Raw genomic sequence first — 12166 nt, 5'->3', positions numbered from 1 at the left:
AAACTAAAGTGCCTAATTTTTAGAAAAAATGTAATAAAAAGTGTAGCTTGAAGTGATGAAGTGTAGTCTTAACCAATTTTATAATAAACACACAAATGAACAGCTGTAATGCCTCCTCTTCTCTTTCATTTCCTCTTACAGAGCTACCACTTTCCTACTTTCTGTTGTTCAGTGAGAAACGTGAGCTCCAGCTAGCATATTGGAGATCTATTAGATATTCTGGTTTTGAACTGCCCGTGGGAGGAGTGTACATGTAAAAATCTGTACATTCTTGATTAAAAGTCATGTGAAATCTCTTTTATCTTTCGTCTCCTCAATTCGGGTGTGTTTCCAAAACGTCTCTGGTGAATCTCGCGGACTCGACTCGCAAGCATCGGTATGCACAGATTTGATTGGCTGAGCAGCGTCACATGAGCAGATGCAATTGGTCTGTGAGTTTCCTGGTCCTCTAAACCAGTACAGTAAATGCTAGAAAAGCTGCGCGGGTTAAAATAGAAACGCTCCGTCACGAGGTAGTAAGTCTCAATAATAAATGTGCTGTAGGTCGGCGGTCCGGAGAGGACGGCGGCTGGGTCCGGATCCGGACCGCGGTCCGCCTATTAGTGACCTCTGATTTATAGTATATGGTCAGACAGAGAGATATAACAAAAAAGAAATACATTTAATTGTATAAACTTAAATAATCAGACTAAAAATGCAAAAAATAAAGGTGCAACCATTCTACAGTATTTATTGTGCAGTTTGCCGGCCAACCGTAAAAAATTTTCCTTCTTCTAACTTTCTTCTAAACCTCAGGTGCTGCTCTCTGTATGACAGTATAAACATCAAGTCCATTGCAGCAGATACTTTGTCCATCCATCCATCCATCGTCAACCGCTTATCCTGCATACAGGGTCGCGGGGCAAATACTTTGTGTAACATATAATTAACTTAAACTTAAAGTCTGATTCCCTGTTTCTAAATGCTGTGAACAATTAAATTTTTTGCTTTATTACTGAAATATGTGTTCTTCTGTGTGCCTGTGTTTAGTCCTGGACTGTGGAAGGTGGTGGCGAAGTTTCACAGCAACCCACAGCAGAGCTATACTGCAGAGTTCGAGGTCAAAGAATATGGTAAGTCCTTCATTAACTGAATTTTTATTTAAAACCTAGATAAACATTTATTGTCTTTTTACCTGATTGGACACACAAAACAACTCTTATTTTTTCAGTGCTTCCCAGTTTTGAGGTTAAACTGACACCTGCGAGCGCTTTCTTCTACGTGGACGCTGAAGAGCTCACCGTCAACATCAAAGCTACGTAAGTTAAAGATTTTGTTTTGTAGCTTTTTAGAGACCAAATTTGATAAGTAGAGTGCTTGAAGTAGAAAATAAAGGGTGGTGTTCAGGGATTGTGTTGGTGCTCTTTTTTGTCTATAGGTCATTTGTGTGTTGTTACATTTTGACCATCACGTTTTATTGTCCTTTTTCACTTCATTGTGGTCTTAAACACGTCCTTCTCTGGTGGTTTTAGGTATTTGTTTGGTGAAGAGGTGGATGGGACAGCCTACGTGGTATTTGGGGTTATGCAAGAGGGTCAAAAGAAGAGCTTTCAAAGTTCTCTTCAGAGAGTGCCGGTGAGCACAAACTTTTGCTGAATTTCTGTGTCATTTTCTGAGTTGATTGGTTATTCTGTCATGTACAGTGTTTTACAGCTTGGCCTTTACCAGCGCTTCAAAATCTGCAAGTCTCCAAAACATTAAACATGTAGGATTTCCTGTTATTCAGACATGCAGTTAATTTAGTTAAATTGTTACATCTCTATCTACAGTTAGTAAGTAAGTATTTAGCATGTTAAGAATAAAGCCAGGCTGATATAATAATAAACCTCCAACTGTTCACTGACTGTATGTCAAGACACATTTTTATATGATGTCACATTAGATCGAGAGAGGTAACGGAGTGGCCACACTGAAGAGAGAGCACATCACACAGACCTTCTCAGACATCACAAAGCTGGTGGGGAGCTCCTTATTTGTAGCTGTCAGTGTGCTGACGGAGAGCGGTAAGAAAGAGAGACTGTGTGTTTGTGTCTGTTCAGGTGTGATTCTTATTCAGCAGCTTAAAGGGGCAAAGTAACTATTGGTATTATTAGTGCCTAAATTTTTCCAAACAAAACCGAGAGGTAAAAAAAATATAAAGAAGTCAAATCAGGATGTGTTTTTTTTGTATCAGTTAATCAAGAAAAAAGTGAATAAAAAAGGCTCTTGTAATCAGTTTGTGAGAATGCATTTGTGCTTCTGTGTCAACTTGCAGGTGGTGAAATGGTGGAGGCCGAGTTGAGAAATATCCAGATTGTCTCATCACCTTACACCATCCACTTCAAGAGAACTCCCAAATATTTCAAACCAGGAATGTCCTTTGATGTTGCGGTAAAGAACTTCTTTAGATTTAAATGAATTGATAGAAGAAGTATTTAGTTAATAAAATACTTTAGTTTAATAAAATCACTTACAGAAAACATTTCACTACAGTTTCTTTGAAAACAGATACCAGTATAACCTCGATTAAAATGAGATTCCAGAGAAAAAGATAAATTCAATTTATTGCATACATCTATACACCTCTATATCTATCTATCTATCTATCTATCTATCTATCTATATATGGCTTTCGGTTATGGCTTTAGTAGGGATAGGATGTAGTGCTGCATTCACATCTTCTAGCAGACTTTCAGAGGGTACTTTGTCACTTGCCTTGGCAATCTTGGTCGTTGTACTTGGGGGTCCAGCTTAGTTATCGATCTTAGTTACGATCTTCAATCGTAGTCAGTCGCCCTTATGTTGAGTGATTCTGTGCCGTAAGGGCTTGTTGTTATTGGGGCTTGGGACCCAATCTCTGATTGTGGGGATGATGATGACATCTCCTTGCTGACCTGTCGTCCTGGCTCCCCCTTGCCGTAGCATATTTGTTTTACCTCATCAATCTCTAGTTTTGATAGGAGCTGCCGTTTGCGGATGTTAGAACACTGACCTAGGAGTTGTTTCTTTGTCAGTGTTGATGATGGTTTTTGAAACATCCATATCTCCCATAGTCTCTGCATATAACCCCTCTCACCAGGATTGCTTGCATAGTAGCATTGCATCAGATCCATATTTTCTGCTCTAGTCCATGAATGTCATGTTCTAGTCTTCGGGTTGCCCTGGTTCCCTAGCACCTGACACGGACTTTGTTGACCCGGGCAACGTCCGAGCCGTTATGGCTCTTGTATTTGCGGTTTCACTCATGCCTGAGGTAGGCAAGAACCCTCAAACTCCCAGGCCTCTGGTAGAGTATACGAGCTTGAGGATGACACATACCAACCCGCAAGGGGTGAGAGGGGGATTTTATATATATATATATATATATAATACTTAGTGCAGTTTCCAGAACGAATCTAATAGTATTCATTTGACCTTAATAAAAAGTGTTTTATTAAAACAGATGTTTTCTGATCAATTGTGTTTCTGATGGCAGGTTGAAGTTGTGAATCCAGATGAATCTCCGGCACAAGGTGTTGAAGTGGTGGTCAATCCAGGTCAAGTGCAGGGCTCCACCGCAGCCAATGGCATGGCGAGGCTTACCATCAATACAGAAGCAAGGAATGACAGACTGATAATCACTGTAAGTCTGTTTAACCCTTTTTGAATTGCGGTCCGTTTAGCTAATGGAAGCTTAAACTGACATTTAGCATTTTTGATATTGTAGTGGTAAATCAAGTAAAATCTAGTTGAGTTGTTATTTTGAGTTTTACCATACGCAATTAAATTGAAACATTTATTCCAGCACTGAAATGAAACATGTAGCATGCCAAATGCAAACTCAAAAACTCTACATTTGGCAATGATGACCAGCTTTTGTACCATGGCCAGCTACTATATGATCATAATTTTGATGTATTTGTTTTTGTTACGTTAAGTGATTTATCAGTAGGCTAAGCTGTGAAAGGCAAGGCAATGATAGTAAGAGCAGAGCTGGCCCTAGACCTTCGGGGGCTCTAATCAAAATTTAGTTGGAGGCCCCTCTGACTGTCGGGCATTGTCACTATATATGACACAGAAAACACATCTCTTGTTTTTAAATAAGACCCGCCGAATCTTTCTAATATTCTTAACCCTGGCACGTTTGTTTAGCACAAAAACATAAAAGCCTTACCTGTTACTGTTTGACAGTAAAGCTGATTCGGATGAAAAACAATAACTAGACTATACTCTATATTATTATATCTACTATGTTTGATGTCAAACGGGAAACATACGATACCACCAGTGCTACTGAGCTTAATGGCAGTTCAAGAGCCAGTAGACACTGATGAACTTAGTTCTGATTAAAAAGATTTGTAAATTGATTAAGACCAAAGCTTAAATCTTTATTAACAAGAGATAAAGAGACAAAAACTACAAAACAATTGATAGCATCACTTTTCTCAACCAGCTTCTTTATGAGTGATCTAAACATGTAATGATAGAAAAGACTTTTACTGTCTGAGTGTCAAAAATCAAGTAAAAATATCTCATCACATCAACGTGTAACTGGTCATTAAGGACTGATGGCCAGTCAGCTGGATCCACTGGAGCAGTAGAAGCTGGAAAGACCGGTGTGGTAGTAAGCACTATGGTACTGCTCTCCACTTCAACAGGCACAGTTAGACCTTTGAGGAAGATTAACAAAGAAAATTAGTAATTTTAGTAAGTTGATATGTTCATACACTGAGTGTTCCTAGAGGTGATTAATTATTTAGTTATTGTTGTAGGCCTAAACTTACCAACATGGTCAGCTTCTTGGATGATAACAATGATGGTGGAGTTAGAGGTGGAGGCTGATAGACATGCTATGAAATAATAAATAAATATAAAGTGGTGGTATTATGCTTTTTGGCTTTTTCCCTCTCCTTTATTGAGTTATATATCTTTTACAGAAAGCACCGCTCGTTTGTAGTCCAGCCCTTCACTTCTTTTACTTCACACACAATGAAAACGCGTCATAACGCTTGCCAAGCAGCTAGCGGGGGTCAGGCACGCCCTCAAACCAAGTTAGTCTGAGCACAGGCCCTTTGGCTCGACTCGCCTTTGTTTGGGTTTCCATTGTGTAATATATGTTGTCACACAGGGTGAAAAGAGGAGCTGCAGCAATGTGAAGTATGACAAAAATATGGTGTTTTTTGAAAATTAAACCATGTAAACCTGTTCTGGTACAACCCCTAATTAAGATTTTGAACCTGAAAATTAGCATAATACCACCTCTTTAATAAATTGACTGAACTGAAATGACTGACTTGTGTTATTAGATGTGGAGGATCTTATAATGCAAGACAATCTGCCAGAGTTTGATGTTGTCTCCTTTTAAAAAGTGACTTTAGATAAGATGTCTTATCAACACTGGCAGCTTTGGAGGAGCTCCATGATGTCTCTCGACAATCAGTCCTTTAAAACAGCTAATACACACTCCCTACCTGACAGATTTGATATATGAAAGAACAGGACATCTCTATAGATTTAACAATATTATACATATATTAATACTATACTACGATTATAAAGTTTGTAAAAATTGTGATGCTAATCGCGGTTAGCATGGTAGCAAGCTATAGTGTTAGCATTGTTAATACCAACGCGGCTAACTAAGGCTAATATAAGACCTTGAGTGCAGATTAGAAATATAAAATGCATCCTCTCTTCTGTTGTCTTTTTACATGTCCAGACAAATATGATCTTCTCTTGTCAGACATAAAGCCTGACAGACCCAACATAGCGTGTGATGTTGGTGATGTCACAGGGTCCGTCAGGGTTAGGAGTCACAGGTCACAGCTGATTTTCCAAAGTAGCCTATATAACTAAATTAAATAACTACTATGCTTATTATGGTGCGTAATATAAAGAGCTGTCTTTTATTTTATTTTTATTATTTTATGTTTCTTTTTTAAGTGATTTTTTTCCACCACTAGCAAGCAGTGACTATAGGGGGCCCTCTGCTGGCCACGGGGCCCTATGCCACCGCAATGATTGCTTAGTGGCTAGGCCGGCTCTGAGTAAGAGATAGACTTGAGACTTTTCATGTATCATAATTTTTTTTTTCAAGAAAATGAAACCATGTAAACCATATTTTTTTGTCATACTGCACATTGCTGCAGCTCCTCTTTTCACCCGGTGTGTTGAACACTCCATTTTAGCTATGGAGTGATGCATCTCAATTCTACAAGATCTTTGTTGGGAGTTGCACATGCACAATACTCATAGACAGTATATTAATGGACAAAGCCACCCCGCAGATTTGAATGGAGAACAGTGAAGCCAGTTTTGGACCAAAACAAATACTACTACAGGGCTACTTCCTGTTGGCACCAGCATCTACTGCGCATTATCGTGCAGCATGGTTTAATGACGTAGAGCAACGGCAGAAACACTGTCTGGTAGCTGCATAGCTGCGCCAACAAAAAGTATCTTGGCGTGCGTCACTGTTTAATCAGCCCACCTATAAGGCTCATCTGCAAAACACCAACTAACTGATGGCCAAATATTTTTTTTAGATTCACAGAGCGTTTATAACCTAAGAAATACGGTTACATCTCTCATGTGCGACGGGATGTCACAGGGTTTGAGGGTTTTCCCTCCATGCAGACTTTGGTTGGCTTCACTGTTCCAACTGTGGCTTACCCCCTTGGCTGTACCTAGTAGACTACTAGCCAATCAGAAGCAGAGTAGGGCGGGTCCATATGACACGTGTTACCATGTGATGTAACACTGTAACGAAAAAAAGCTGGACTACAAACAAGCTGTTTTCAGGCAGTTCACAGCAGTGTTTTCTGTGGGAGATGGTAACTCCCTTTTGGCTGGACTTTGGGCTTTTTCACTTTGCAAACTGATTACATGCACAAAAAAGAGAGATAACACACTAAAGGAAAGGGAAAAAGGCAAAAAGCACAGTATGACCTCTTTAACTGTTTGTGTATGCTTACTTGTGTATGTCTTTAATTGCAGGCAAAGACCAGTAATCCTCGTATTTCACCTGAAAGGCAAGCAACAGCCACCATGACAGCTCTCCCATATACCACCAAAGGCAACAACTATATCCACATAGGTGAGGAACATCCTGAAATAATACCAGATGGTAAAATAAAGATGATGATGGGGGTAGAAGTGAAATAGTATGTACCATGTACTAGATCTTTTCAGTGTCGAGCACTCATCACAATATGTCATTGTTTTCAGGTGTGGATACAGCTGAGCTTAAATTAGGAGAAAACCTGAAAATCAACCTCAACCTCAACAGGCAGGCAAATCAAGACCATGACATCACATACCTGGTGAGAGAGGTTTTACAGCTGTACACGTGCACATACAGTATATGACTCTTTTTGTTGTGTCCCACAACCTGTATAGTATTTAAACTCATGTCGGATAAGTGCTCGTGTTCAAATCTGTGTCCCTAGATCCTGAGCAGAGGTCAGCTGGTAAAAAGTGGCCGCTACAGGACAAGAGACCAAGTACTAGTTTCCCTGATAGTTCCCATTTCCAAAGAAATGCTGCCATCGTTACGCATCATAGCCTACTACCATACAAATGATAATGAAGTGGTATCAGACTCTGTTTGGGTGGATGTCAAGGACTCCTGCATGGGCTCGGTGAGACAAACAACACTGATGTAGTAGAGTGGACAATTTAGACAGCCACGCACAAACTGATAAAATTCAAAGCACATATAGAAATATGAATAATAATGTAAATGCTTTACAAATCTGCTCTTCTGTCCTCCTTAAGTTGAAGTTAGAAACAGTCAGACCTGCTCCATCCTATGTGCCTCGCAGGATGTTTGGTCTGAAGGTCACTGGAGATCCAGGAGCCACAGTGGGACTGGTGGCAGTTGACAAAAGTGTCTACGTCCTAAATAACAAGCACCGACTCACCCAGAAAAAGGCAATTTCTTTATCCTTTCTTTCTCTTAACATTTTTAAAACAAAAGTTAATATACGTGTGTTATCTGATTAAACAATGTTGATTAAGTCTTCTGGCTGGATAGGGCCTTTATAAGGCCGTAACGATCGATTTATTCATTTTTCCCCACATCTGATTTTTTTGTTTGAGAGTTCACCTTATTGCTTAAATGTGGACGATATCAGACTCCAGTGTGAATTGACCATAGTGACCCGCATGCGCAGAAGAATAACATGACGTCACACGCAGTACGCTGTCATACAAAAGTAAACAAGGAGACACAGAGGTTAGCTCCACAATTTTCACTGGAGACTTCCGTATTTCATAGTCCTCTTAGTTCACATTTCTCCAGAATTATGACAAGTGTTCACAACTTTCTGTCCTTCATTACGGTTTCTGGCACTGTACAACACATGTACCCCACAACTCCCTCTCTCTCTCTCTCTCTCCACTGTGTGCACGTAACTCAGAAGAGAGCTCGCGTTCCAGTGGATTTCAGGTGTAAGAAAGGGAATTTGTGAGCAGATGAGAGCAAGGTAGAGGAGAAACAGAGCCACATGTTTAATTATGGCTTTTATGAAGGTTTTTCGTTCACCGCAGCTCCATCTAAAGCAGAAGTGTAACAACAGCTGCTCTAGAGTGACGTCAGCGTCACATCAATTCCGATCCGAATGTTCCAGTTTCCATGTGGCTTGGGCTGTTCACACTGTTATGAAAAGATCAGATCTGGGTCACATATGAGCAAAAATATTAGATTTGGATCACTTGGGACTGCGGTCTGAACACAGCCTTTGTCTTGTCTGGTTGTATTTCTGTTTGTGTATGACTTACACTTTGCTCAGGTGTGGGACATTGTAGAGAAGTACGATACAGGCTGCACACCGGGTGGAGGGAAGGATGGTATGAGTGTGTTCTATGATGCTGGGCTGTTGTTTGAGTCCAGTGCTTCCTGGACTCCCTACAGACAAGGTAATACTACTTCACTCTCCACACTTTCCTCCTTTTACTAGTTTCATTCTGTACAGTTATGTTTGAGTTTACAGTTCATCTTATTTTTTTTTTTAGCATCTCTGAGCAATGTAAGGGCAATCAAGTGGCAAACACACAACTGAATGCTTTTTTTTTGCATTTTGCACTTTAAGTATTAAAATGAGAAGTATTGCAATGTAGTGAACAGATCATGAAGAGATGGAAGATTTCAGCCAATCACCTTCTCTACAGAGCGAATGATACGCTGCAGCCTGCCTTTTATCCTGACAGTGGCAGCAGCGTACCATATGGTGATGGAGGAGGTGAGGATTGACTCAGTGATGGCGGTGTAGAAGTGCACCATCATTAACTTTGGCAGGCTGAACTTCTTCAACTGGCGCAGGAAGTACATCCTCTGCTGGGCCTTGGTGATGGAGATGATGTTCAGCTCCTACTTGAGAGGGGAGGGTGGGGCTGGGCTCTTTCTGAAGTCCATGACCATCTCCACTGTCTTCTGAGCATTGAGCTGCAGACTGTTCTGGCTGCAACAAGTCACCAGATGGTCAATCTCCCGCCAGAGATGAGCTCAGCGAGGGTGGTGTCATCCCCAAACTTCATGAGCTTAACGGACTGGAGACTGGAGGTGCAGCTGTTGGTGTACAGGGAGAAGAGAAGGGGGGAAAGAATGCAGCCTTGAGGGGAACCAGTGCTGATAGTCCTCAAATCAGAGACATGTTTTCCTATCTTCATGTGCTGCTTCTTGTCCGTCAGGAAGTCATTGATCCACCTGCAGGTGGAGTCAGGCACGTTTAGCTGAGAGAGCTTGTCCTGCAGCAGGGCCAGGATAATGATGTTGAACAGAGCTAAAATCCACAAACAGGATCTTGGCGTAGGTTCCTGGGGAGTCCAGGTGCTGGAGGATGAAGTGAAGGGCCATGTTTACTGGTGGACATATGCCTCCTCCTTTTCCAACCTTAGCTGTCTGAGTTTGGCTGTAACCAGGGTTTGTCACTGTTATAACTCACCTTGGTCCGTGCTGGTATACAGCTATCCTCACAGAAACTGATGTAGAATGTCATAGCATCAGTAAACTCATCCAGACTGTTGATAGCAGTCCTGACCCTCTGCCACCTTCAGCAGAACTCAGGAGGTGTTTCAGCCAGCAGCTCAGTTTACAACAATATAGCGTGAGATTTGTTTAAGAGATTTTACATGAAATTACAAACTGTGTATTAATGTGTTTAAACTACACTTTAAGATCTAATGCCCCACTTAGTAGATAAAGAAGTTCTTAAATACCTACTGCTGAGACGCCACCGAGCACTAACTACTGAAGCTAACCCGGCTTGTTTTTAACATTGTTTTTAGCCTTGGGGCTAAGCTATAATGGCCTGTGAGCCATGTGAGGACAATGCTCTGTTGGAAAAACAATATAAGAGAATTGCTGACCTTGAGGACGACGTTCGAAGGCTTGCTGATGAACTGACAAATAAGAACTCGATGCTGCACAGTTTTAAAACACGTCTCCCACGGCTCTCGGGCTTCTTCCTGGCCGAGCAGTCCGGACAGCTAGCCTCACAAAACACACTCCAAGATACAGTGCTTTGGGATCCCTCCTCTTGTTGTCGGCCATCCCGCTCAACGCCGAATGGGGCACTCTGGACTGAGGTGGTGGCCCGAGGCCGTGGGAAAGCCTCAGACGGGTCTGCCTCTCCCCCTCTCCTGTGCCTCTCCAATCGCTTTGTGGCCCTGGTGGCTGCGACCTCCTTGGCCCGCCGTAAAGTCCTAAGGGAGTCGGTCCCACCCGGAGCCTGAGGGGCACTGCTCTGCCAGGTCTGATACTACCGCCACCGCCGCATCGTCGCCTCCGGCACATGATGCAGTCGGCCTGGATCATGCATGTAATCTCTACATGTCTACATGCATCTCTACATGTAAGTCCTCACAATCCACACCTCTTCATCCCCTCTTCTCACCAAACACATTGATAGTCGGAGACTCTATTATCCGGAACATCAGATTCTTTAATGCAGATACGCGTTGCTTTCCTGGAGTCACAGTCCTGGACATTCTAGATAAACTCCCAGAAATTTTATCCTCACGCCCAGTTTCCATTCGCCGGGTGGTCTTGCATGTTGGGACAAATAATGTCGTTTGTGGTGCGTCTGAAATGGCAAAAATGGATTTTTTAAGACTTTTTAGTCTTTTGAAGAGTTGTGGAAAGTCCGTTTTCATTTCTGGTGTCATTCCCACTCTGAATCGCGGGGCGGAACGATTCTCGCGACTCCTCTCCCTCAACGAATGGCTCCAGTCGGCCTGCAGAATCCACAGTTTTAACAATTTTAACTTGTTCTGGAACCGTTTGTCCTACTTCAGGGCTGATGGGATCCACCCCAACAGAGAAGGAAGCCACATGTTGGCTGCTAACATCCAGCACACTGTGTAGTGCGCTCCACGTGATTGACTGTTTACACCTCACACCCCCTCCCTGCAGGCTTGCTCTCTCTCTTCCCCAGCAGCCGCAGAGATAAGTACTCCATCTATCACTGGCCCCCCCTGCTGGTCCCCCCTGCTGGCCTCCCGTCCCTTACCTCAAAAGACACATTCAGCAGTCACACTCATCCCAACCAGAGGCCCATGGTGACGGTGACTGTCCCCAGACCATATGGGGTGAATAAAACCAGACTGAATAGAGGAGGAGCTGTGCTTGGGAACTTGATTAGGATTAACACCTGCGCTGCAGCAGTACAAAGCTATAGGAGAGTCAAGTGTGGACTTTTGAACATAAGATCCCTTGCTTCCAAAGCACTACTGGTAAATGAAATAATATCGGAATATTTTATAGATCTATTTTGTCTTACAGAAACTTGGTTGTATGATGATGAATATGTTGACCTTAATGAATCTACTCCTCTAACTCATGTTCCTCGAGGTATTGGACGAGGTGGTGGAGTTGCAACTATCTTTCACACAAGCCTGTGTCTATAGCCAATTTTATTTGTCATAGTGTATTGCGTACCCGGTCCATATTCTGAATTTCTGCTTGAATTTGCAGAGTTTTTATCATGTCTAGTTCTTCAATCAGATAAAGTAATTATTGTTGGTGATTTTAATATTCACGTGGACGTGGATAATGACAGCCTTAGTACTGCATTTTTATCATTACTAGATTCAGTTGGTTTTAATCAGATTGTTCACAAACCCACTCACCATTTTAACCACACCCTTGATCTTGTATTGTTATATGGCA

The 12166-nt window shown here is 41.9% G+C and overlaps 1 protein-coding gene across 1 annotated transcript in view; it reads left to right on the top strand.

Moving 5' to 3' along the window:
* Positions 1–12166, top strand: part of LOC123970440 (complement C3-like) — a 61910-nt gene that overhangs the window by 11762 nt on the left and 37982 nt on the right. Inside the window, exons 6-16 of the mRNA XM_046048484.1 lie at positions 1030–1112; positions 1211–1298; positions 1512–1614; positions 1922–2042; positions 2294–2409; positions 3494–3640; positions 6994–7093; positions 7225–7319; positions 7446–7637; positions 7774–7929; positions 8790–8916. Of these exons, the coding sequence (XP_045904440.1) occupies positions 1030–1112; positions 1211–1298; positions 1512–1614; positions 1922–2042; positions 2294–2409; positions 3494–3640; positions 6994–7093; positions 7225–7319; positions 7446–7637; positions 7774–7929; positions 8790–8916 (1328 nt within the window). The remainder of the gene's footprint in view (positions 1–1029; positions 1113–1210; positions 1299–1511; positions 1615–1921; positions 2043–2293; positions 2410–3493; positions 3641–6993; positions 7094–7224; positions 7320–7445; positions 7638–7773; positions 7930–8789; positions 8917–12166) is intronic.

This window comes from Micropterus dolomieu, linkage group LG04 (assembly GCF_021292245.1).
Source record: "Micropterus dolomieu isolate WLL.071019.BEF.003 ecotype Adirondacks linkage group LG04, ASM2129224v1, whole genome shotgun sequence".
Lineage (NCBI taxonomy): Eukaryota > Metazoa > Chordata > Actinopteri > Centrarchiformes > Centrarchidae > Micropterus > Micropterus dolomieu.
The sequence above is the reverse complement of the archived record's forward strand: the minus strand, read 5'-3'. Positions and strand labels throughout refer to the sequence as shown.